Source organism: Oncorhynchus masou, chromosome 3, assembly GCF_036934945.1.
Source record: "Oncorhynchus masou masou isolate Uvic2021 chromosome 3, UVic_Omas_1.1, whole genome shotgun sequence".
Classification (NCBI taxonomy): domain Eukaryota; kingdom Metazoa; phylum Chordata; class Actinopteri; order Salmoniformes; family Salmonidae; genus Oncorhynchus; species Oncorhynchus masou.
The window spans coordinates 30,076,172-30,103,893 of record NC_088214.1 but is presented as its reverse complement, the minus strand read 5'-3'; the positions used below and the strand labels follow the sequence as shown (position 1 = coordinate 30,103,893).

Genomic DNA, 27,722 nt, shown 5'->3' with positions numbered 1-27,722 from the left:
CAAAATGTGGGTGGATTCCTGAGTCTAGGATTGCAGCGTAAATGTGTTGTACACAATGGTTAAAACAAGTTGAAGTAACCAGACCTTTGACAGACAATTCACTATTGAATGTAGCTGTTTGCTCAGTATCTTGCCATGCAACAGCTGTTACTACTTAAGTCGATTATTTTTCTTGTGTTCATGTCCATTTCAATGTAAAGTTAAAAGCTTTTTTTATGCACTGGCCCCATAAACGTGCACTTTATATGAACAATTAATTAAATGTTTTTTTCAAAATGGTGCTCCTTTTTGTGCCTTCAGAGGAAATGCAAAGGAAATCTGGCGGTGTTGGAGAAAAGTATTTTATTGAAATAATCATCTTCAAGTTATAAATCACTGACAAAATGAAGCTCATGAAATGAAATATTTAACGTTAACTAATCCAATGAGTCAGTCTAAGAGATAATACAGAGAATGGATGATCTATATAACAAAGACTTAAAATTGTTAAATTATTATATGTGGGCCAATAACCTTGACTTCAAAGTGGTGGTGGTGGGGTGTCACACAATGCACAACAAAAACAAAAACATCCGTAGACATTTTTCTAATGTTACAGTCAAATAAACAAACGTCATATTATGCATTTTTATATACAACATCCAAAAATGTACTTGCTCTATTATCCCTGACACCCCCTGTATCCACTACCGCTTCCTCTGTTACTTCCTCCTCCTCTGTACCCTCCTCCACTTCCATCAAACCTGCCCATTTTAGGAGGACGTGGACCAATGCCAAAACTGATAAAGACAGAAAAATATGTAAAACAGCTGTATTTGGTTTTCAAAACAGACATACAGTGGGGAAAAAAGTATTTAGTCAGCCACCAATTGTGCAAGTTCTCCCACTTAAAAAGATGAGGCCTGTAATTTTCATCATAGTTGAAGTGTACCAATGACAGACAAAATTAGAAAAAAAATCCTGAAAATCACATTGTAGGATTTTTAATGAATTTATTTGCAAATGATGGTGGAAAATAAGTATTTGGTCAATAACAAAAGTTTCTCAATACTTTGTTAAATACCCTTTGTTGGCAATGACAGAGGTCAAATGTTTTCTGTAAGTCTTCACAAGGTTTTCACTCAAAAACTCAAGATACATGGCCCCATTCATTCTTTCCTTTACACGGATCAGTCGTCCTGGTCCCTTTGCAGAAAAACAGCCCCAAAGCATGATGTTTCCACCCCCATGCTTCACAGTAGGTATGGTGTTCTTTGGATGCAACTCACCATTCTTTGTCCTCCAAACATGACGAGTTCAGTTTTTACCGAAAATTTATATTTTGGTTTCATCTGACCATATGACATTCTCCCAATCTTCTTCTGGATCATCCAAATGCTCTCTAGCAAACTTCAGATGGGCCTGGACATGTACTAGCTTAAGCAGGGGGACACGTCTGGCACTGTAGGATTTGAGTCCCTGGCGGCGTAGTGTGTTACTGATGGTAGGCTTTGTTACCTTGGTCCCAGCTCTCTGCAGGTCATTCACTAGGTCCCCCCGTGTGGTTCTGGGATTTTAGCTCACTGTTCTTGTGATCATTTTGACCCCGCGGGGTGAGATCTTGCGTGGAGCCCCAGATCGAGGGAGATTATCAGTGGTCTTGTATGTCTTCCATTTCCTAATAATTGCTCCCACAGTTGATTTCTTCAAACCAAGCTGCTTACCTATTGCAGATTCAGTCTTCCCAGCCTGGTGCAGGTCTACAATTTTGTTTCTGGTGTCCTTTGACAGCTCTTTGGTCTTGGCCATAGTGGAGTTTGGAGTGTGACTGTTTGAGGACAGGTGTCTTTTATACTGATAACAAGTTCAAACAGGTGCCATTAATACAGGTAACGAGTGGAGGACAGAGGAGCCTCTTAAAGAAGAAGTTACAGGTCTGTGAGAGCCAGAAATCTTTCTTGTTTGTAGGTGACCAAATACTTATTTTCCACCATAATTTGCAAATAAATTCATTAAAAATCCTACAATGTGATTTTCTGGATTTTTTTTCTCATTTTGTCTGTCAAAGTTGAAGTGTACCTATGATGAAAATTACAGGCCTCATCTTTTGAAGTGGGAGAACTTGCCCAATTGGTGGCTGACTAAATACTTTTTTGCCCCACTGTATTTCACTACTGAAAAAAGTAATATGCTGTGCTACTACTCACTGAGTGGAGTAGATCATACTGTGCACAAATGTTGATAACCTACACAGAATAAACTAATCCAATAATGCCACTACAAGTATGTATGGTATGTCATGTTTATCAGACTATGGCTGCTAGAACTTTGGTCAAAAGTAGTGCACTATGTTGTGAAAAGGGTGCCATTTGGGACATAATCTCGATATTTTCCTACTACCCTGAGCTGAGAAGTCAGTCGTGTTGATCTTACCGTAGATTGTTGACCATGAGGTTAAGCCCGGATGCGGAGGGCTTGGAGATTTGGCGGATGATGTTGAGCATGCGCTCGTTTGTGGGGTCCAGCTGTCTGATGTACTCAGGGTCTTTGATGACTTCCACAACAAGGGCCTCCATTCCAGCCCTCAATGCCGCTCTGCAACCAGCCACGTCATGAGGTATCTTCAGTTTGATCCTGTAAATACCAATGGTGGTTTTATTTGCTTGACCCCACAATTTATGCTTAATCTTAAACCCTTTTTAGTATTCTAAGTAAATATGCAGGAAAAAAACATGTTTCCACTATTGCACCACTTTAAAAGATGGTAGCTACACTCACCAATCATCCAGCTCAATGACTTCCCCGTTTGATGTGATTTTCTTGGCGGCAAATAAGATCAGCTGGAGTGGGCTGACTAGTGTCATTCCTTTGGCGGAGATGGCTCGAGTCTGGATCTGGTGGAAAACAAAAGACGAGTGGTCATGAACTGTAGTAGTAGTGTTAACTGGTTGGTGCAGTCAGACTGAATTGTACACCAATTTACAATCATAAATTGTCATCGAACACTGACAGAGTGACCACATTAGTTCACATTTAAGCGCATAAATAACCAGTACACAAGCTATAGCATAGTAAACCTATGACACACCAGTATATTCATATTATGTAGACATTGACAACTTATAATTTGAGATCCTACCTTTTCGCTAAAGACAAAGAACGGTGATGGGTAGGTCATGTCCTGGCTGCTGAAGGGGCAGTTGACAGAGCATTTATGGATGAGGGCATTGCGCCCCCCAGTGGTGAGATTCTTCCTCTTCTCCTTGTGGTAGCACACGTTGGGAAAGGAGACATATGTCAGGAGAGAGATGACCACGTCAAGGTTGCGGCCAGGTCCAACGTTGTTGAAAATCTGTGTCATCAAGCACTCTTAGAAAAAGACAAAAAAAAAAAACAGTAAACTATTTCAGATGTGATTGTAAATTATGCCAATACAGCTACACAAATTGTGTTGATCACATCACACCCTATTCCCAATAAAGTGTACTACTTTTGCCCAGGATCCATAGGGCATTTGAGACAGACAATTTACCCTCAGGGAAGCCAGAGTTGATGAGGATCTCCTTCAGCTGCACTTTGTCCTCCCAGGTCATCCTCAGTGTGGACATGTTGAGACTCTTGTGTTCACAGAATCTGCACTCCGCATCCTCACCTCCAAATTCTACAAAGAAGTTAACAAGCCTTTCTAACCTTCATTTTCCAGGTAGTGAGAGAGAATAGGAGCGTTTCATTCTAATCCATAAGAGCGGATTGGTTGTTTTCTAGATGTACATGTTGCATGTTTCTATGAAGCCAGGACTCACCTCGTTCCAAGCCTGGAAGACTGACAGCAGTGCCACGTGGTCTGAGAAGCGGGTGCCCGCAAAGTTACGGTGCACGTAGCGCAAGCGCTTGCCATCGTTGATGAAGGGCTCTGGGAAGCATGACGCTGCGGAGACGGTGCACACTGCATCTCCAACACTAGAAAGCAGAGCAGAGAAAGCACCGACTACTGAAACCATTTCTCATTGGAATCAAAACAGTGCATGTGTATAGCGATTTGTCAATATTGAATAGTATCTTAGGGAAGGATTTTTACTAAATTCATGCATGACTTCTGATGCAGCACTCACTTGAATATGCAGCCCATAATCATCATCTTTCCATGCCGTGGCTCGATTGGAAGCTTTGCAAGGATCCGACCAAGTGGAGTCAACTCGTCATTGGTGTCCAAGGCAACCAGTTCTAGTGGAAAAATACTGAAGAACCGTAAATGCCAACACTATTCCAGGTTGTTGGTAATGCTTACCACAATGGGCCTCATTTAGAACTTGAGGAAAAAACTAAATCTATTAAAGCTAGAACCTCAATAGAAACAATAAAGCGGTTACCCCACCTCTGTTGGCATAAAGCTGATGGATGGGCCTGGAGAAATGTAACCACAAATTCATAGACAGAGCTACATTTAATGAGCCCAAGCCCAAAACATACCAAATGATTGTGCCGTTATCTGACACACACACACACACACACACACACACTCTACTGCACATTACGCACAACAGAAAAATAGAATTCCATAAGCGTAGCTAACGACAGTGCATTCGGAAAACTATTCAGACCCCTTAACCTTTTCCACATTTTGTTACAGCAATATTCTAACATTTATTAAATTGTATTTTTTTCCTCATCAATCTACACACAATACCCCTTAACGACAAAGCAAAAACAGTATTTTTTCACACTTACATTAGGTATTCAGACCCTTTACTCAGTACTTTGTTAAAGCACCTTTGGCAGTGATTACAGCCTTGAGTCTTCTTGGGTATGACACTACAAGCTTGGCACTCCTGCATTTGGGGAGTTTCTCCCATTCTTATCTTCAGATCCTCTCAAGCTGTCAGGTTAGATGGGGAGGTCTCTCCAGACATGTTTGATCGGGTTCAAGTCTGGGCTCTGGCTGGGCCACTCAAGGACATTGAGAGACATGTCCCAAAGCCACTCCTGCGTTGTCTTGGCTGTGTGCTTAGCGTCGTTGTCCTGTTTGGAAGGTTGAATATTCGTCCCAGTTCGGCAAACGCCAATCTGGCTGTCGTGTGCCTTTTACTGAGGAGTGGCTTCTGTCAGTCCACTCTACCTTAGGCCTGATTGGAGGAGTGCTGCAGAGATGGTTCTCGCATTGGGTACTTGGCCACCTCCCTGACCAAGGCTCTTCTCACCCGATTGCTCAGTTTGGCAGTGTGGCCAGCTCTAGGAAGTCTTGGTGGTTCCAAACTTCTTCCATGTAAGAATGATGGAGGCCACTGTGTTCTTGGGGACCTTCAATGCTGCAGAAGTTTTTGGGTACTCTTCCCCAGATCTATGCCTCGTCACAATCCTGCCTCGGAGCTCCACGGACAATTCCTTCAACCTCCTGGCTTGGTTTTTGCTCTGACATACACCTGTCTATATAAGGTCCCAGAGTTGACAGTGCATGTCCAATCAATTGAATTTACCACAGGTGGACTCCAATCAAGTTATAGAAACATTTCATAGATGATCAATGGAAACAGGACGCACCTGAACTCCATTGCAAGTTTCATAGTAAAGGGTCTGAATACTTACGTAAATAAGAGTTAGTTTTTTGTGTGCAATTTTTCGCTCTGTCATTATGGAGTATTGTGTGTAGATGGAGGGAAAACATTTATTTAACCAATTTTAGAGTAAGGCTGTAACATAACAAAACGTGGAAAAAGTAAATGGGTCTGCATACTTTCCGAAGGCACTGTATATGCTGTCTTGGGTAAATAACTGAAACTAGCTCCAGTAGGCTAATCCTTTTGAGTGGGAACTGGATTACTGTAATGTATTATATGGACTGGAATATGCACATCGTTCAAACCTTGACAAAGGAGGGAGAGAACATGTGATTCTGGTGCAGCACATGCGGCCTACAAAGTTAGGCTAGTAAATTTGATTTTCATTTTGAAATACAGTACCAGTCAAAAGTTTATAGATACCTACTCATTCCAGGGTTGTTCTATTTTTTTTTTTTACTTTGTATAATAAATGAAGACATCAAAACCATGAACTAACACATGGAATAGTGTAATAACCCAAAAAATTGTTAAACAAATCAAAATATATTTGAGATTATTCAAAGTAGCCACCCTTTGCCTTGATGACAGCTTTGCACACTCTTGGGATTCTCTCAACCAGCTTAACAGGTGCGCTTTGTTCAAAGTTAATTTGTGGAGTTTCTTTCCTTCTTAATGTGTTTGAGCCAATCAGTTGTGTTGGGGTGGTATACAGAAGATAGCCCTGTTTGGTAAAAGACCAAGTCCATATTATGGAAAGAATAGTTCAACTAAGCAAAGAGAAACGACAGTCCATCATTACTTTACGGCATGAAGGTCAGTCAATCCTGAAAGTGTCAAGAACTTTGAAAGTCTGTTCAAGTGTAGTCGCAAAAACCATCAAGTGCTATGATGAAACTGGCTCTCATGAGGACGGCCACAGGAAAGGAAGATACAAAGTTACCTTGCTGCAGAGGATAAGTTCATTAGTTACCAGCCTCAGAAATTGCATCCCAAATAAATGCGTCACAGAGCTCAAGTAACAGACACATCTTCACATCAACTGTTCAGAGGAGACTGTGTGAATCAGGCCTTCATGGTCGAATTGCTGCAAAGAAACCACTACTAAAGGACACAAATATGAGGAAAGACTTGCTTGGGCCAAGAAACATGAGCATTGGACATTAGACCGGTGGAAATCTGTTCTTTGGTCTGATGAGTCCAAATTTGAGATTTTTGGTTCCAACCGCTGTGTCATTGTGAGACTCAGAGTAGGTGAATGGATGATCTTCGAATGTGTGGTTCCCGCCGTAATGCATGGAGGAGGTGTGACACTGCCTGTGGTTGATTTAGAATTAAAGGCACACCTAACCAGCATGGCTACCACAGCATTCTGCAGCTATACACCATCCCATTTCGTTTGCACTTAGTGGGACTATCATTTGTTTTTCAACAGGACAATGACCCAGCACACCTCCAGGATGTGTAAGCTCTATTTGACCAAGGAGAGTGATGGAGTGCTGCATCAGATGACCTCACCTGACCTCAACCCGATTGAGATGGTTTGGGATGAGTTGGACTGCAGCGTGAAGGAAAAGCAGCAAACAAGTGCTCAGCATATGTGGGAACTCCTTCAAGACTGTTGGAAAAGCATTCCTCATGAAGCTGGTTGAGAGAATGCCAAGAGTGTGCAAAGCTGTCATCAAGGCAAAGGGTGGCTACTTTGAAGAATCTAAAATATATTTTGATTTGTTTAACACCTTTTTGTTACAACATGATTCCATATGTGTTTTTTTATAGTTTTGATGTCTTCACTATTATTCCACAATGTGTAAAATAGTAGAGATAAAGAAAAACCCTTGGATGAGTAGGTGTGTCCAAAATGTATGTATGTATGTATGTATCAATGTATGTATGTATTATGTATGTATGTATGTATGTATGTATGTGCGTATGTGCGTACGTATGTATAGTACGTACAGTGGGGCAAAAAAAGTATTTAGTCAGCCACCAATTGTGCAAGTTCTTCCACTTAAGATGAGAGAGGCCTATAATGTTCATCATAGGTACACGTCAACTATGACTGACAAAATTAGAAAAAAAAAAACAGAAATTAAATTGTAGGATTTTTAATTAATTAATTTGCAAATTATGGTGGAAAATAAGTAAACAAAAGTCAAATGGAGTGGCCAGACATTTTTTTTTTTAACTTTTATTTAACTAGGCAAGTTAGTTAAGAACAAATTCTTATTTTCAATGACTGCCATAAACTGCCTGTTCAGGGGCAGAACGACAGATTTCTACATTGTCAGCTCGGGGATTTGAACTTGCAACCTTCCGGTTACTAGCCCAACGCTCTAACCACTAGGCTACCCTGCCGCCCCACATAAGCCACTCCTCAGTAAAAGGCACATGACTGCCCACTTGGAGTTTTCCAAAAGGCACCTACAGACTCAGAACATGAGAAACAAGATTATCTGGTCTGATGAAACCAAGATTGAACTCTTTGGCCTGAACGCCAAGCGTCATGTCTGGAGAAAACCTGGCGCCATACCTACGGTGAAGCACGGTGGTGGCAGCATCATGCTGTGGGGATGTTTTTCAGCGGCAGGGACTGGGAGACTAGTCAGGATCGAGGCAAAGATGAACGGCGCAAAGTACAGAAAGATCCTTGATGAAAACCTCCTCCAGAGCGCTCAGGACCTCAGATTAGGGCGAAGGTTCACCTTCCAACAGGACAATGACCCTAAGCACACAGCCTAGACAACGCCGGAGTGGCTTCGGGACAAGTCTCTGAATGTCCTTGAGTTGCCTAGCCAGAGCCCAGCCTTGAACCTGACCAAATATCTCTTGAAAGAACAGAAAACAGCTGTGCAGCGATGCTCCCCATCCACCTGACAGAGCTTAAGAGGATCTGCAGAGAAAAATGGGAGAAAAATCACCAAATACAGGTGTGCCAAACTTGTAGCGTCATACGCAAGAAGACTCGAGGCTGTAATCGCTGCCAATGGTGAATCAACAGCATACTGAGTAAAGGGTCTGAATAGTTATGTAAATGTATATTTCCATTTTTTTTATTTCTAAAAACTCTTTTTTGCTTTGTCATTATGAGGTATTGCGCATAGATTGATGGGGAAAAACGATTTAATCCCTTTTAGAATAAGGTTGTAATGTAACAAAATGTGGAAAAAGTCAAGGGTTTGAATACTTTCCAAAGGCACTGTATATTAACATGACAATATCAAAACAATTGAATGTGTCTTCTGCTTAGGGCCGACCCCATTTAGTCGAATGATCGATTGTTTGGTGGATAGGCTGTTTCTTAGATTTCTTTAGTTGAGTAGTAGCAAAAAAAAGAAAAAGATCATGGTGTTCAAGACACCTGTCTGATTCGTGCCCATCTGAGTGGACTGATCCATTGTGTAACCATGGGGTTGGTACAGTCCATCAGTCTAAGACATGTGCTACTGAAATTGTATATTGTTATATTACGTAAGAAAAGTGAGGAGAGAGGAAACCAACTTAATTATCTGGTATTATTTTTAATTGATTTAGTGTTGTTTACACTGTTCCAAATATATATATACACATACATAAATTATATAAAAGAATAACCCTAGTATTTCCTTGATCTACTTCTTGTTAATATTGCTATTATTATCATCATTATAATAATAAGTAATATTATTATTATTAGTAAGCTTAATATAGCAGCCTTGTATAACCATCAAGCTGTAGGCCTCAGAGCACGTCCAGTTTAGTCTTAATACCGTAACTTACTTAGGCTACTGTATCAATCAATCTTTTATTCATTCATGTCATCACACAGCATACGAGTCAATCATGATTTGAAATGCAATCAAGAATTTTAGTTTTAAAGTAAAATAAAGTGACCATTGAATAATTAGTGTACACAATAAATAGGGCAAAAGCGCTCCATTTCGGATATTGCATTCACAAATGAATGCAACTGTTTTTGATCTTTGCTCTAATAAAATGTTTTACATCAGACTCTCTGTTATGCATAGAATTTATTTGGAGTTGTTTACATTGTTCGAAACGGTCATGAAAATTATATTGTAATCTAACAGCACCAGTTTGGCACACACAATATGCAGGAAGCATTTGCTCCTTACCTTTCTTGATCTCCAGTACTTTCCACAACTAGTCAAATGTATGCCACATATCTGACTTCCCTTTACCCCCTGAGCAACCAGTAAACGTTCCCCCATTCTGAGTTTATTTGTCACGTCCTCTGCATCCAATTTTTCTGTCACATGTATTACAGTGTTCAGAGTTTGTTATAACCTATTTATTGATGTAATTATGAAAGGCTAAAAGGTCAGGCCCTATTGGTCACGTGCATGAGATGCGTACATGTGTCATGTAAAGAGAGCAAGGCTTGAGGGAATAGGGAATGTTTTTCCAAAACAACAAATTAGGGATTTTGGTAACAGTACTTTTCAGTCAGAAATGGCTGTAATTATGTTGCAGCTTCAGCAACACAAACGGTTTGTGTATTGTGGTGGTCGCTGCAGCAGGGAATAGAGAGAAAAAAAACAGGTGCGAGTCACCCAGTCACTCGCTGCCTGAGCCAGGCCCGGCACAATCAAATCAATTGCGGTCAGACTCCCTCTAGTCATTTGTGTTTTTTAATTATTTCATCAAACAATTTGCTTAAAGCATCAGACAAACAGTGCATACAGTTGATTTGATTAAAACACATAGGATGTGTCTGTATATGGAAAAATACACGTTTAAACATTTCACAAGAAATGTTTCACTCTTGGTAGACCAAGATTTTATTTTGTCTGGGACAGCCCTACTTCTGCAATGCTTACAGCCAGGCTGTATTAGCTACACAAAAACACCTAATGTATGAATGAGAAATGAGGATATGAGAGACACTTACCAACAGTGCAGAACATGATGCTGGCATGGGGCTGTGGGAGGATGGATTCAAAGCAGACACTGTACCCACAGCTCTTACCGACATCCTCTCCTCTCCTGTAGGAAACACGCTCTGCAACAGACACTGCACTGATACGCCGGGGCTGAGAAAGAAGGGAAGACACTGTGACAAAACAGTCAGTCATTAAGCCATCTGCACTTCTACATTCTATGTACATTCATGTCACAGAACATGTCCTTGACCTGTGTTTCTGTTTGTAATGTCTTTTAACGTTTACACACTGCCAAAATGTCCCAAGGAGACAACGTCATTATCTTATCACAAACAAGGAAGTCCATGCATATTTCATTTTGAGTCTTACCTGGGTTGCAATAATGTTACAGTCGGACGCCCTCCCACTCTTGATGAACTGATCCAGGATGTACTGGGGAACCTGGGTGGTTTTGTCACAGCCAGTCGCCCCTCGAATGATCACCACTGAGTTACCCTGAACAGCAGACATGTTCTCCCTCTCAAAATTCTTCACTGGAAGCCCATCTCGCTCCCCAATGACCTAGGAGACAAGTTTTTGCATGTCAGTCAGACATAACAGACCATAATTTAACACTAAATCAAGATAATAGCTAGTAAGTCAAGGCAACAACACCTTCTGTAGGCTTTGATCTTGTTCCAATTGACAGGTCAGCTCATGTTGGAAGTCAGCGCTGATTTGCTCTGGGGTGCACTAGGGGGAAATGGGAATGATACTTTTAGATGGGATGGCAGGTCTACCATGACAAAATAGACAGCTTTAATTTAGAGAAAGTAAGGACACATTATGAAGAGAATAACCACAGAAAATACAGATATATTGTTGCATTTCTTTTAGTAAATGTACAGCTAGAAACAAGTCTGTCTCACAAATGCTAGTGGGCCCTCGTAGATATTGCTGCTGGTCCAGGGGTTCCAGTTAACTTGCGGAGGGGGACCAGGGCACCACCCCGGCCAAGGTTCGTCTCTGGGAGGGCTCAAACACAGCCATCTTCCCTTGGACTAGGGACACTGGGGTACTTGGATCAGGTGGCGGGGGACAGGCAAAATGTTTAACTCAATCCTCATATTAACAGTCATACTCAAATCAATCACATACAGTACCTTGCTTTTCTGTGCAACAGGTCAGATACTAATGGAAACTGTATAAAAGGTTAATAAATGTAATCAGATAAATTAGACTTACTGGAGGTGGAATTACAACACCCAGTTCTTGGGCAATACTCTTTAGCTGATGTTGCAGATCATCTACCACATTCACCTCAAAAGCTTCCAACTGTGAAGACACCAAGGTTCAACCCTCGGGTTAAAAAAAGGACTTGCTGCATACTTTGTTGTAACCTTGAGACAGATGTTGAAATGAGGTGAACAAACACAAAGCATACAACATGAAGACGTCGTATTATTAAACAAATGTACTCCAAAAAGTTAAACTAGTTTTTTTTCAGCAGCAGTAAAACACGTTACTTACAATTTTCCCCGCTTTCTTCTTAGTCATGCCAGTATAAGGCTCAATGACACCCAGATGGTAAAGTTGACGGACGATAGACAGCGCAGAGGACTGGGCCGCCAGCTTCTTGTTAGAGCCATGCTCGCGGGCAATTATCTCTACAAAACAAATTCAAATGTATTTCTTACTCGGCATGTGAAGTCATACTTGTCATCTCCAGAGAGGCACTAAACAATTTTGTCATTGCTTACATTTTTTCTCCAGAACTTGGTAATATCGAATATTTCTGAGACTCATCTACAAACATTTAAACAAAGCAGTTTACGTCCGATAGACAATTCAGTTTGAGTAGACTGAAAAAGTCGGTACTTACTTCTACCAAGCTAACAAACAACTGCATCTCAGCAATAAAGCTTCTAAATCCCATCATCCATAATGTTACTAAGCCTAATGTATATGAATTCAGAATGATGTGTGACTGTCATGCTTTTACAGGTGATAAAACATGTATCAAACATTGGACCAACTGACCTCAGAGCTTGACAAGTCCATTGTCCACTCTGATGAGAACTTGAGGGAGCCAGTATGTTTTTCTGCCAGACTTCAATCAACCTGATCACCACAGCCAGACTGTCCCACCCCTAGTGGAACAAGTAACACCAGAAATCAAAACCACACAATACTCTGCCCATTCCATACCCCATTGTGGATGCAACCATGTGACAACGTTAGTGCAGCCTAAAGGATACCATATGTCTTGACAAGTAAGGTTGTGAATTCTGGCATCACATGTCCACATCTTTTTATATTAAGAATTACTTAGTCCAGTTAAATTCAAATAGGATCAATATAGTACAAGGTATTGGTTGAGGTCATAGATATCCAATAACTAATTATTGGATTATAGAATCTCTATGGTTGAAATATGAATAGTTCCAAAATGACTTCACCGAGATCTCTCAGGTGTTAACCGCACACCCATGAGGGCTCTGTCTCCAGCAGAAAAACATACAGTCCACATAACTAATGTATGTCTAAGGCTCAGCTCTTTGGTTTGTCATGAATGCGTTGAAGCAATATTCCTGATAAACTAGGTTACAAATGAATCTATAGAAAATCTCAATAACTAGGCATCCCAATGGATTGTCCCCACGATCCCATGGAGCATTGCTGTTTCCAGAACCCCCAGAATAATTGCCTCCACTTTCACCTCCCGAATATCCCAAACCAGTGACACCTGGGAATGGTCCAGAAGGTGCAGTCGCTGAAGCAACAGTTAAACATCAAGATGAGTTATGACACCATATAAAGAGAGTTCACAAAACAGACTATACAGGACTTGGTGAAGTCAGTCTAGTGGGGCAGCAAGTAGCCTAGTGGTTAAAGCGTTGGGCCAGTAACTGAAAGCTTGCAAGATTGAATCCCAGAGCTGACAAGGTAAAAATCTGTCATTCTGCCCCTGAACAAGGCGGTTAACCCACTGTTCCTAGGACGTCATTGTGAATAAGAATTTGTTCTTAACTGACTTACCTAGTTAAATAAAACAATACCGTGCTCAGCTTTCACAACCAGGTGAGGTGCACTTGGAGGAAGACTTCCAAAGCCGATGTTGCCTTTATCACCCCCTGCTCCCCCACAGCTCGGCTCACTGAAGTCAGGTACACTTGCCTATAAATATGAAAAGTATTTTTAATACGTTATCATCACATGTGCATGACAAAATGTTTTATCTTGAATGATAAAAAAAGCATTGGGTGTAATATGTTAATAGCTGACCCCAAGGGCTTGGACTTCAGCTGCATTCATTTCTCCAGCACTGACAAGATAATTGACTAAGTCTCTGGCAGCATTTGCCTGGGAATCCTTCTTTTTGGTGGAGTTTGCCATTCCAGTGTAGTTGAATCCCTCAATACAAACCTTGGAAGAGGTCAAAATATGAATGTTATTTACCAGATCATTGCTGATGCAGACACATTTTAAAGAATACAACTGACCTCACACAGAAACTTCTGCCGGTTTCCAGCTGCTCGAATGTCATAGTTAGGTGTACGTTTCTTCTTCCCACACCAAGCATACAGGAAGTTCTTGATGTCTGCCATGGCGGATTTGTGGATATCTGTTGGAGCAGGGTTAATTGGCCGTGACTGACCTACAAATAATAATATATTGACAAGATAGTCTTATGACAGCTCTAACGATGGAAATATGTGTTCTCAAATATGGAAGTCAGACGAGAGGGGAAGCGAGATCAGGTGGGACCATTCTTGCCAGTGAGAGTGCAGGTAAACGTGTGAATGGGCACATTGATGAAGGCACCTGAAAATCCGATCCAAATCCATGCTATTTTAGCTAGCTATTTGACTAACAATATCACCGATGCGAGGACTCCGTTAACGTGTATTCATTTATTCGACGCAGGCTACATCAAAATGCATGTATAGGTAGTTAGGTCAGACAAAAAAACGGTATACGTAATCTAGCTAGCCAGCTAGGCTAACGTTAGCTGAAAGATAACTATAACAATGTAAAAAGAAATATAAAAATGTTAGCTCGTTTAGAAGATTACGCTTCTGTACTAACGTTGACAGATGTTGCATGGAAATCCAGCTAGCTAAATGCATGACACAATTAGTACGAATTGTATTTGTACGTTGCTCATCTTACCCAGTCAAGCTCCACCAGATTCTTTCTTCAAACGAGCCGGCTAACAAAAACAAACCATTCCGACGGTAGACATGTCATGAGCACGAACTGGGGCCAGAGAGGAAGAGAATCGTTGTCTGGGGCGCATACGTGGCTCGGACTGCCAGCCAGAGAGCCCCTTGGCAGTAGGACCACATAATTAGTCTTTAGCATCTCTATGGCCAGAACGATGACTAGTTGCCGGACTCAAAATCCCAGACCTAGAGCGATGTGGGCAACAACCAATGCTGTGGCAACCAATCTGCCGAAATTTAAATCTACCACATTTGATCGGTCATTGAGGCCTTCCAATCAAGCTGACATGTATTTTTTTTGTTATACTCTGTTCTACTAACTGTAGTTCACTAATCAAGTCACATTTTACAAAGTAACAATAACAAAATCTTTATTAAGTGGATTTATGTAATGACTCCACAAATATGCAGTGTTTGATTTGGACTGAAATAGGTGCCGGTAATCATTTTGGGTGCAAGGAATATTTTAGGCACTGCCCAAGTCGAGCACTGCAAATATGCATGTGCTTCAGCAGTAGTTGAATTACAAACCATATTAAAGTCACGAATGCAAAACATCCACAATGTTACAGGCAGTTTTTATTCTCAACAACTGACAGATAAGCTATCATTGACATTCACCAGTTCATAGATTTTTGTGCAACAAAAAAGTGTGTGCCTAGGGGGAGGTTGGATGGGTGAGAACAGAAAAGACTCTTAAACAGTAGTTATTGACATGAAATAGAAAATTGTACAAAGTCAGGAGGGCTGTCATGTTGAACATCTTCTCATGGGATCTTGAAGGCGTGCCAGTAGAAGGTACAGAAATAAATAACATTTGCTATTCTGTGGCAAGGTGGGAGTGAGCAGACACTTTGTTTTGAAGATCCAGTAGGCCGTAAGAACCTGAACTCAAAGGCCTATGGTTTCAGCTAACGATGGGCAAGCAGCAGTCCCAATATACTCTAAATCAGACAATCAAAACCAATGCAACCCCTAGTTTAAGACGACAAAAACAGAAGTTAAAAAGATTTTTTTTAAAGTAGGGTTAGAAAAACAGTGCATAAAACGTTTTTTTTTTTTTTGGTTTATTTTGCCCTTCCATTCCTATAATGACTATGTTTTTAGAGCTATAACTGCTCACTATATGTGCTTATTTATTTAAACAAACCCATTTGATATGTACATCTACTCAATATATCATCTCTTAATTAGAGAATACTTCAAATCTATTTAAAACTGCATTTGTCTGCATATGGGAATGTCATTTATAAAACAACAATTCGCTATTTCATGACAACAGTTGATCCCCCTGTTCACGTCTTCAAAAGACACATCTTTCAGTATCATCTCTGTACACAACCAATACAAGATACAAGCTATTTACATTCATATCTAGACATTCCTTGTAGAGCCACAGGTAATTGGTCTGTGTGCATGGAGAGTGTGTGACCATAACACCATCTCACACTGTCCGACTAAATCAGCAGCTGCTGTTTTTGAACTCTCCGTTCTCAGTGATCGACAGTTTTGTGGGGTTGGTTGGCGAGAGGCCGTTGCGCAGGTTCTGCATGCTATAGCGCTCCTTCACCTGTGTCAGGGCACTCATTAGCCGAGAGTTGGCTGCATCCAGGGAGCTTATCCTCTTCTCCTGAAGAGTGAAAGAGAGAAGGGAAAGAGGGAGGGAGTGAGAGAGAGGAAAACATTCATTTTACATTGGAGAATAAATTAGCAGGATAAGCTAAAGGATGATTACTACTATGTAGATGGTGAAATTCAAGTCTGAAATAAAGTCTGAAATATACCTCACTGAAATAGATTTTGTTTACCAGCCAAAATTATAGATAAAACAAACTCATATCCAAGCATTGCATCATGTTTGTTTTTAAAACGAAAACATTTTTTAATAAACAGTACCATTCAAAAGATTGGACACACCTACTCATTCCAGGGTTTTTCTTTATTTTTGAAAACTATTTTCTACATTGTAGAATAATAGTGAAAACAAACCATGAACACATATGGAATCAAATAGTAATCAAAAAAGTGTTAAACAAATACAAATATTTTATGAGATTCTTCAAAGTAGCCACTTTTGGCCTTGATGACAGCTTTGCACACTCTTGACATACTCTCAACCAGCTTTCTATCATGTTAAATGTGCAACCAGAGGGAAAAGAACTCTGGACCACCTTTACTCCACAGACAGAGACACATACAAAGCTCTCCCTCCACTCCATTTGGCAAATCTGACCATAATTCCATCCTCCTGATTCCTGCTTACAAGCAAAAATTAAAGCAGGAAGCACCAGTGAGTAGATCACTAAAAATGTGGTCAGATGAAGCATATGCTAAGTTACAGGACTGTTTTGCTTGCACAGACTTGAATATGTTCCGGGATTCCTCCAATGGCATTGAGGAGTACACCACATCTGTCATTGGCTTCATCAATAAGTACATCGATGATGTCGTCTCCACAGTGACCGTACATACATACCCCAACCAGAAGCCATGGATTGCAGGCAGCATCGGCACTGAGCTAAAGACTGGAGCTGCTGCTTTCAAGGAGTGGGACTCTAACCCGGAAGCTTATAAGAAATCCCGCTATGCCCTCCGACGAACCATCAAACAGGCAAAGCATCAATACAGGACTAAAATAGAGTCGTACAACACCGGCTCCGACGCCCGTCGGATATGGCAGGACTTGCAAACCATTACAGACTACAAAGGGAAGCACAACCGAGAGCTGCCCAGTGACACGAGCCTGCCAGACGAGCTGAACTACTTCTATGCTCGTTTCGAGGCAAATAACACTGAAACATGCATGAAAGCACCAGATGTACAGGAAGATTGGCTGCGGAGAGCGTGATCACACAATGTGAGTAAGACCTTTAGACAGGTCACCAGGATGTGTACTGTGAGCATGCTCTGATCAACTGGCAAGTGTTTTCACTGACATTTTCAACCTCTTCTTGTCTGAGTCTGTAATACCAACATGTTTTAAGCAGACCACCACAGTGACTGTGCCCAAGAACACTAAGGTAACCTGCCTAAATGACTACCGAGACGTAGCACTCATGTCTGTAGCCAGTGCTTTGAAAGGTCATGGCTCACATCAACACCATCATCCTAGAAACCCTAGACCCACTCCAATTTGCATTTCTGGTGACACTGTCAGTGATTTACTTAGAATTCAAGGCACACTTAAACCAGCATGGCTACCACAGCATTCTGCAGCTATATGCCATCCCATCTGGTTTGCACTTAGTGGGACTATCATTTGTTTTACAACAGGACAATGATCCAAAACGCCTCCAGGCTGTGTAAGGGCTATTTGACCAAGAACGAGAGTGATGGAGTGCTGCATCAGATGACCTGGCCTCCACAATCACTCGACCTCAACCCAATTGAGATATATTGGAATGAGTTGGACTGCAGAGTGAAGGAAAAGCAGCCAACCAGTGCTCAGCATACAGCGGGTTCACAACAAACTATGTGAACCCTTTGGAAATACCTGGATTTCTGCATAAATTGGTAATAAAATTTGATCTGATCTTCATCTAGGTCCAACAGTAGACAAACACAGTCTGCCTAAACTAATAACACACAAAACAGTTTCATGTCTTTATTGAACACACCGTATAAACATTCTCAGTGCAGGGTGGAAAAAGTATGTAAACCCTTGGATTTAATAACTGGTTGACCTTCCTTTGGCAGCAATAACCTCAACCAAATGTTTTCTGTAGTTGTTCAGACCTGAACAACGGTCAGGAGGAATTTTGGACTATTCCTCTTTACACAACTGGTTCAGTTTAGCAATATTTTGGTATGTCTGGTGTAAACTGCTCGAGGTCATGCCACAGCATCTCAATCGGGTTGAAGTCAGGACTCTGATTGTGCCACTCCAGAAGGCATTTTTCCGTTGATGATGGCAAGCTGTCCAGACCCTGAGGCAGCACAGCAGCCCCAAACAATGATGCTCCTTCCACCATACTTTACATTTGGGATGAGGTTTAGATGTTGGTGTGCTGTGCCTTTTTTTCTCCACACATTGTGTGTTCCTTCCAAACAACTCAACTGTAGTTTCATCGGTCCACAGAATATTTTGCCAGTAGTGCTGTGGAACATCCAGGTGCACTTTTGCAAACTTCAGACGTGCAGTAATGTTTTATTTTTGGACAGCAGTGGATTCGTCCGTGGTGTCCTCCCATGAACACCATTCTTGTTTAGTGTTTTACGTATCGTAGACTCGTCAACAGAGATGTTAGCATGTTCCAGAGATTTCTGTAAGTCTTTTGCTGACACTCTAGGATTTGTCTTAACCTCATTGAACATTCTGCGCTGTGCTCTTGCAGTCATCTTTGCAGGACGGCCACTCCTAGGGAGAGAAGCAACAGTGCTGAACTTTCTCCATTCATAGACAATTTGTCTTACCGTGGACTGATGAACATCAATGCTTTTAGAGATACTTTTCTGACCCTTTCCAGCTTTATGCAAGTCAACAATTCTTTATCTTGGGTCTTCTGAGATCTCTTTTGTTCGAGGCATGGTTCACATTAGGCAATGCTTCTTGTGAATAGCAAACACAAATTTTGTGAGTGTTTTTTATAGGGCAGGGCAGCTCTAACCAACATCTCCAATCTCGTCTCAATGATTGTACTCCTGGTTAGCTGACTCCAATTAGCTTTTGGAGAAGTCATTAGCCTAGGGTTTCACATATTTTCCAACCTACACTGTGAATGTTTAAATGATGTATTCAATATAGACAAGAAAAATACAATAATTTGTGTTATTAGGTTAAGCACACTATGTTTGTCTATTGATGACCAATTTATGCAGAAGTCTCCTTCAAGACTGTTGGAAAAGCATTCCTCATGAATCTGGTTGAGAGAATGCTAACAGTGTGCAAAGCTGTCATCAATGCAAAGGGTGGCTACTTTGAACAACCTAAAATATATTTTGATTTGTGTAACAATTTTTTGGTTACTTCATGATTCCATGTGTGTTATTTCATAGTTTTCACGTCTTCACTATTATTCTACAATGTAGCAAATAGTAAAAATAAAGAAAAACCCTTGAATGAGTAGGTGTCCAAACTTTTGACTAGTCCTGTATCTGTCCATTCGTATACCATTCACAGAGCCTACATGTCAACAGTGGCATGGCTTTCAACTGAAAACAATTGTACATTTATATTGTGTAAACACATTAGTTGTATTCAACTATCATTTCATTGTTTTACTGAAATCCCAATTCTATGCCTAACCCTTGGACTGAAGTATCCTCTACACTATGTATTAGATTATTCCCCCCAATGACCACCACTGTGATGCCATCCTAGATGGAGGAAAACTGATTCAGTTTGCTCTCCTTGAAATCAGCAACAAAATAAAGTTGTGTCACCAGCCATGGGCAACCTCATCTAGCCAGGTCATGGCACTGTTCCTGCAGAACTGAGTGAGAGGGGGGGGGGGGGATGGGTTTTGGGAGTGACAGTAGCTCAATTAGGAAGGCAGGGTGAAAAGCAGCCAAAGCTATCATCTGCTAAGAGCGCAACTCACAACACACATTCCTGGAGAAACAGAAATGGTGAACACATCAATGTAGCTGCTTAATATTTACAGACCTAATTCCATCTCGTGACAGACATTCCCATACTATAATATTGTTGATTATTAGCTATGAGCGCCACTTTGTGTCTGAGATGATATTGACATCGGACTTGGAGAATTGTTAAGTGTAGCAGCAGGGGCGTACTGCAAAAGTAATGAACATGTATTAGATTATGTTTTATATTGTGACTGATGGGGAAATCCAAAAGCAATGCCAAACAACCTCTAGTCTGCACACAAATAAGGACTTTTTTGTCAGGGAGGGTAGGAATGGGTGTCAAGTGGGGTTGCGCTCCTACAAGGCTTGCCGGCATTTTCCAAAACCTGAGGACTGACTGGTTTACTTGCCTGCTTGGATTACCTCTGTTGCTTTAATGACCTGGAATTCAGTGGAACATAGTGATAGTGAGCACGTCAACAGGTTCTCTGCTCCAATACAGAGCACAAGAACTCCATCCCCTTCCAAAGCTTAAAAAGTGTTGTTTGGATGGGATTAGAGAATTAACTGCATGTCAAGTCTATACTTTTACATTTAGTGTCAATTATATCTCCCCTGACAAAAAGATAACATTGTAAAGAAAGTAGACATTTTTAAAAAGTCAAAGCATTTAAAATATGTATTTTGATGGTGCAATAATAGTTAACATTCATCCTATTTTCTTCTCCCCTGTCCCTGCTTGGTATTGAAGATCTGTTGACGTAAAGTATGACTTCTCAAAGAGTGTTCAGAGGCAACGAGCCGATAAACAGGCCCTGCTAAAAGCCCAAAAATGTGCCTCTATTGAGACTATCTATGGCATTTCCAGATTGCTCTGAAAAGCTGTCAATGATATAAAACAATGGTCAGCAACCCAAATGTAAGACTGAATGAATCGGTTTCCATGGAGAGTAGAAGATTCATTCATAAGGGGGTGGTTTGAGTATTGGATTTATTCAAGCCCTACACAGAGTACAGACAAAATATATTTAGCGTTTTCTGTTACTATACCTGTGCATCAATGATCTTCTGCTTGGCATCTATGACAGCCTGCATCTCTGCATGGTCTCTCTTCAGCTCCTCCTCTACAGCAATTAACCTGAGAGTGACAGAGCATTGCCATCTCAGATGCAAACAAACCAAAAGGGGAGGTCATAGGCTGTACCTCAAATGGTAGACCCTGATCAAAAGTAGTGCACTATACAGAGCATTTGGAAAGTATTCAGTCCCCTTCCCCTTTTCCACATTTTGTTACATTACAGCCTTATTCTAAAATGGATTAAGTTGTTTTTCCCCCTCCTCAATCTACACACAATAACCCATAATGGCAGAGCAAAACCAGGTTTTTAGAAATATTTGCAAATATATCAATAACCAAGGCCCTTCTCCCCCGATTGTGCAGTTTTGTGGCCAGTTTGGTGGCCAGCTCTTGGAAGAGTCTTGTTGGTGCCAAACCTTTTAAGAATGATGGCGGCCACTGTGTTCTTGGGGACCTTCAATGCTGCAGAGATATTTTGGTACCCTTCCCCAGATCTGTGCCTCGACACTATCATGTCTCGGAGCTCTACGGACAATTCCTTCAACCTCATGGCTTGGTTTTTGCTCTGACATGCACTGTCAACTGTGGGACCTTATATAGACAGGTGTGTGCCTTTCCAAATCAAGTCCAATCAATTGAATTTACCACAAGTGGACTCCAATCAAGTTGTAGAAACATCTCAAGGATGATCAATGGAATCAGGATGCACCTGAGCTCAATTTCGAGACTCATAGCAAAGTGTCTGAATATCTATCTATGTAAATAAGGTATTTCTAAAAACCTGTTTTTGCTTTGTCATTATGGGGTATTGTGTGTAGATTGATGAGGAAGAAAATAATTTGATCAATTTTACAGAATAAGGCTGTAACAAAATGTGGAAAAAGTCAAGGGGTCTGAATACTTTCCGAATGTACTGTATATAGGGAATATGGTGCCATTTGGGACAACTATACAAGACACTATAGGCACGCCATTAAACAGTCAATCTGTGATTTTGCTTCCATTCAATCATTCATTCATTCAAAGGAATTCCGACTGGAGTATGGGCTTGTTTTAAGCAAAATCATCCATAGGGTGCCTAGTAATGCCTACCTGCAGATGATGCTCTTCATCTGGTTGTCCTTCTCCTCCTGCTGCCGGCGCAGCCTCTCCTCGCTGTCCTCCAGTCGGGCCTTGTACTCCATCAGCAGTTTCTGCATCTGCTGCTCTTGGGCCAGCAGCCGTCTCTCGTACTCCTCCAGACACCGACTAGACACCCGCAGGCGCTCCTTCAGCTTGGAGATCTCCTGTTCATACTGGCGGGAGAGAGGCGAGAAAAACAGAGATAGAGGGAAAGAGAAAGCGAGGCAGACAGACAGAGGGAAAGTGAGAGAGAGGGAAAGAGAGGGAAAGTGAGTGGGAGGGGATGATCGTGTTAGTCATGACTAAGACTATCTCTGTCTGCCTACACTGGCTTAGCAGGCTGATGTGTTAACTTGGATGATTAGGAAGAAGTCAGTCATTTTACTTGGAAATATTTTGTCCATCAAACCTTCATTGTCTGTAACTCTGGCTATGTCTTTACCTTCTTGGCGTGCCTGCTGTCCTCCCTGCTCTGATCTGCTGGGGCCGCCTCGTCCTCGAACTGGCCGTTATTCAGTACCCACGCCGCTGTCCTCTCTACCGGTGACATGGTGACTGGCTCTACCGGCGACGCCACCTGCACCACCACAGATACATGTATGTCAATCAAATCTACCCTGAGTGCCTTTGGCCACACTTTATTTCTTGATAATAACAGATATTATATAGGGGTGTCGGAGCGGAATGTGTGTGAATCTAAGTGTAGTTCTGTATGCCAGACCAGTACCTGCGGTGGCGTCTGCTGCTTGGCAACGCTCCTGACGGGGGGCACAGGGCTCTCCATGGAGCAGGTGGACTGTTGGTGTGAGCGGCCTCCTGTGCCTGGCTGGGCCTGGATGGGGATAGGCATGGGCTCTGTGTTGATGGAGCCGCTGCTGCGCAGAGAGGCACTGTGGGGCAGGGAGCGGGGCAGGGAGCGGGGCGTTCGGGCCCCACCACTCCCCCCACTGCGGCTCTGCTGCTCCACCCTCACGATGTGGGCCGTGCTGCTTTGCCTGGGCACTGCTACAGCATGGGCTCCTCTGTGGTGGTCTGGCAGATTGTGGCGGCGCGGCGTGGAGCAGTCTTCGCTCTGCGTGCTCCGCCGGCTGAACTCCTCCAGACTGCTATTGGACGGGACCCTGCCCCCTTTCCCCCCCTGGCTCCCACCTCCAAACTCAACCTCTGAGTTGCTGTGGCTGCGGGAGCTATCAGTGCTCAGGTTCTCAGAGCTGGAGTCCGGCTGCAGGGAGTGCACTGAGTGGGAGTGGACCGAGTGTGTTGTGGAGGGTACTGCTGTGTGTTGTTGTGTCTTGTTGCTAAGGTGATAGACAGGGTTCTGGAAAGACAGGGGCTGGAGGCTCCTCTGATGGCTGAGGGAAGGGTGCAGGGGCCGACGCACCTGTGGTGCACTCTGGGGGAGGTTGTCCTGTAACGAGGGCTTCTGGTGGAGGGCTTGGTGTGACTGTGAGGTGGTAGCCTGGTGGGGGTGTCCGATAGAGAGCTGGGAGCCCACCCTGCTCAGCTTGGGGGGAGCATCGTGGAGGGGGAGGGGTCCCTTGCCACTCTGGACCATGTGAGAGTCCTGAAGGTCCACCAGGGAGATGCTGCGTCCGTTGGGCAGGAGGTTCTCTCTCTCCTCCTTGTCTGAGAAGCTCATGCTATGGCCGGACGGCTGCTGGCCCAGGAGAGGGTGCTTCCCCCGGTGAAGGCCGTTCGTAACATGCTCTTGGACTGGGGACTTGATTCTGTCAACCTCACTGCAAGACGTGGACAGTAAACACACAACACATTAACAGAGAGTTCCGAAACCAAAGCTAGGACCAGACCAAGAACATGGTCTGAACTATTCCATATGTAGCGCACTACTTTTGAACAGGGCCCATAGGGGTCTGGTAAAAATTAGTGCACTATAAATAACTAGGAAATAGGGTTCTATTTGGGACTCACAACATGAAATGTAAGCTACCGTCTTTTCAAGTTTAACTCAAATGTTCCTTTAGCAACAATGTTTACGCTGATTCACTTTAAAGCCGGAAAACCCTCCATTTCGGATTCCCTCATTACCTCTACAGCCGCTAAAAATAGGAAGTCTCTAGCTGCAGCTTTATTTAGAAAGATCCTCGCAGCGAGTCATCTCCCAAGTCAATACACCACGAAACAACCCATCTATATAAAAATGCATGAGCACACCAACAGCTTTCAACCTCCAGGATAACTGATACAAAATCACCAGATGAAACAGCCTTTGAAAATAAGTACACCACAGAATTAGACCATGCATGGCTGGGTGGTGATTGGCAATACCATTGCTGCAGTTGTGACCAATTTGAAGCACTACCTGTCAGCCGGATCTTCGAATATCCTCTGCAGGCCTGAGGAGACGCTGCCGCTGATGTTGTGTGAGGAGCTGTAGTCCTGGAAGCGTCGGAGCTGCTGCTGGATGGGTGTGGGGCTAGACAGAGAGCGGGCTATGTCCCCCAGGATGCGGGGCAGGGGGCCCAGCTTGGCTACGGTCGCCTGCAGGAAGGAATTTTCACCCTGGGTTGCATGTTACCAAGACAAGAGGCAGCAGCACCAGGCCACGTCACCCAGCATTGTGGAATGAGGATGGCAGAAGGTTTGGAGGGCGGAGGATTGATGGGTTGGATTTGTTGGTTGGTTGGCAATGAGAGGAACCATAATGCATTGGTATTGGCGGGACAGCGTAACCATGAAGACCCCAAGTGTGTGTGTCGGGTGGAGTGGAAAAGGGGAAAGGGAAGGGGTGGGCGTAGAGGCAAAAGGAAAGAAAGTAGATACATAAGAGGAAAAAAACATAAGGAAATGAATAAGTTTGGGGTAAAAAATGTAAACACATGCCACTAAATAACAGACATTCCAAACACAGCAAACATGCATCAAGGGCAAACTAATACATAAGGTTGTGAGGTAAGATGCAGGAAGGATTTAAATGGATGTTGTAAAACAACTCGGGTTCATGGGACATTTGTGCAGAGGGGTGTAAATAACGCAGTAGAATAAACATGCATTAAAATAAACTGATGTACAGCGCAGGGGCCTTGCGGGATTAAGGTAAGGGGGAGTGGTGGGAACAGTGAACGACTGGGTGATGTTACCCTGCTTCAAAACCTTTAATATAGACTTTTAGACTCGACAGACATTAAAAGGAACATCCTAGGGAAAGAAATGTGGGGTAAAAACATCCCGGACAGTAATAATTAAGTTTCCCTCTTCTCATAAAGTCATTAACGAACTCTTTAGCTACGGCACGGCAGGCTTGAGATGTAAGTCAATGTGGTGTAAGCTGATTAGACAGACTTGTCCTAACACCACTTAATATTATTAGACCATTGCACAGGATTATGTCACAGTGATCGTGTTAGACCCATCCACCCACATTTCATCCAGAAAAACATTATTACACTCAGCATTATTCAGAATCATACATTTGTGCATTTAGATTCATGGCAGCTGTAAAAAAAAAAAAAACTCCAAGCCTGCAAACGTAGTAGTCAAACAGATTAGGGAAAGAAAGATCTTTGTCAGGATAACACAATCAATTTGGGCAGACGCAAATCCACTACACACCACTGCAAGTTATCATTTGCAGCAGAGCCTCTTAACTCAACAGAAACCTACTAAGGGCCACATTTAGGAGCCTTAGCATCTCATTAAAGTACAGTGCTTTCCATTTCATCTTTGGGCTTACAAAAGATATGTATGTATCCCAAATTGCACTACATTCCCTATGTAAATGCCTTATGGGCCCTGCTCAAAAGTAGTTCACAATAAAGGGAACAGGGTGTCATTTGGGATGCAAATTATGTTTTTACAACATCTGTTAACAGAGGTATCATTGCTTCCCACTCCAAGGTCTTCCTTACCTTGTCCAACTGGGACACCACGTCCCACAGGAGCGAGTGGAGGACAGACAGCTCTCGGCCAAGGTCGATGTAACCTTCGAATCCTGGCGTGTTGGAGATGGTCTCTGGGTTGGAGATCTCCGTGAGGAAACGCATCATACCTGCCCATTCATGCTCCAGGAAGTCGTTCATGAATGCCATGTACTCCTCTTTGTTGCCAAACCTTGGACACGGACAATAACAAGCGTTCATATAATGCACTTTCTACTGAGGGCGACATGCTTTGATTGTCTTGTCAATTTGCAAAGGTGAAATTCTAAACTAAATGCTACCTTATTCCCTATACAGAACCAGGGCCTGGTCAAAAGTAATGTACTATAGGGTGCCGTTTACACACGTAGCTGTGATCTACCATACCACCAGCAACAGGCTAAACCTACTTGGCGAAGTTGGCCAGGTTCTGAATGACCTTGGCGATGAGGGTGAGGGTACGAGAAGTGCGGTCGTCGGGGTACTCCTGCATGAGGCTGAAGAGCGAGGGGGACATGATGGCGGGACAGAGGAAGCGGAGGAACAAGGAGGCGCTGATGAGGCGCTTGCTAATGTCCTGGTTCCCTCGGGTCAGACACTGCTGCTTCCACGCTGCAAACACCTCCTTTAGCTCCCGCGGGAACACACTAGGGAGGCAGAGGGAAGAGTCAAGAGTAGTGGAGATTATTTGGAATCATAAGCGCATGCGGTAGCCCTGCCTGCTAGTGTAACACTCGGCCCAAGAGGGAATGTCCTCTTGGTTAAGATGCTGGTTTCCCGAGTGTGACGACCATGGTGTGTATCAGACAAAATGCACATGCACCACCACATATTACCACCAAGTGGCAGCATGCACTTTACATCATCACTAAATTGAAGCCAAGCCAGACATGCTGTACCATCCATCTCTATCTCTTTCAAAACAACAAGACTAAACAAGTACACCAAATCTGTGTTTCAAGTTCCGCAGTGCTGCAGATATTCTTCTCTATTCACATAATGTCATAGCTACCCATTTACAAGGCGCTGGGGCTTGCCTTAAGTGGAGGCAAGTCAAGGCCCTCTGGCTATGTGGCTCAGGGTCATTGACCTTAAGAAGCAGGCTATGTGGCTTTAGGCTTCACAGTGCTGAGGGGCTGATCTCACCAGTAGGAGTTGATGATCTTGCAGAAGGCCAGCTCGCAGCACATCTTCAGGTTGCTCTGGTGCTCAGGGAGTTCACTACTGGAGCACTTCCCCGGGTCCACCTCACAGTTCTCATCTGACTCATACAACGCTTTGATGAACTCTCCTACAGTACCCAGGAGAAAACACAGACTGGGTTGAAGAACAGTAACACGGCATTGCCAAAAACCCATGGAATAGTTTGAAAACCTGCCAATTCAACAATCAATAAAATGCCATACATCAAGAGCTTCCACTGAATTTAAAGTGGAACATAAGAACATTTATATCATCATGTCCGATGTCTTCTATAATAAACCCTGCCCTCTCAC

At 42.7% G+C, this 27,722-nt stretch overlaps 1 protein-coding gene and 1 pseudogene across 9 annotated transcripts in view; both read right to left on the bottom strand.

The window, feature by feature from the left end:
- Positions 1 to 332: 332 nt before the first annotated feature.
- Positions 333 to 14,773, bottom strand: LOC135507061 (ATP-dependent RNA helicase A-like; annotated as a pseudogene).
- A 408-nt stretch (positions 14,774 to 15,181) lies between these two features.
- The window catches only part of LOC135514260 (ras GTPase-activating protein nGAP-like), an 88,126-nt gene continuing 75,585 nt past the window's right edge, over positions 15,182 to 27,722 (bottom strand). For 7 of the 9 annotated variants that reach the window (XM_064937651.1, XM_064937620.1, XM_064937626.1 and 4 more), the window contains 9 exons: positions 27,373 to 27,517; positions 26,637 to 26,873; positions 26,218 to 26,419; positions 24,672 to 24,871; positions 23,079 to 24,090; positions 22,794 to 22,928; positions 22,322 to 22,524; positions 21,202 to 21,289; positions 15,182 to 16,252 (listed from right to left, as the gene is read on the bottom strand). In XM_064937651.1, the coding sequence (XP_064793723.1) occupies positions 16,085 to 16,252; positions 21,202 to 21,289; positions 22,322 to 22,524; positions 22,794 to 22,928; positions 23,079 to 24,090; positions 24,672 to 24,871; positions 26,218 to 26,419; positions 26,637 to 26,873; positions 27,373 to 27,517 (2,390 nt within the window). In that variant the 3' untranslated portion in view covers positions 15,182 to 16,084. Of the gene's footprint in view, positions 16,253 to 20,561; positions 20,593 to 21,201; positions 21,290 to 22,321; positions 22,525 to 22,793; positions 22,929 to 23,078; positions 24,091 to 24,671; positions 24,872 to 26,217; positions 26,420 to 26,636; positions 26,874 to 27,372; positions 27,518 to 27,722 lie in introns of all 9 variants that reach the window. The other 2 variants (XM_064937643.1, XM_064937635.1) reach the window with 2 other exon arrangements.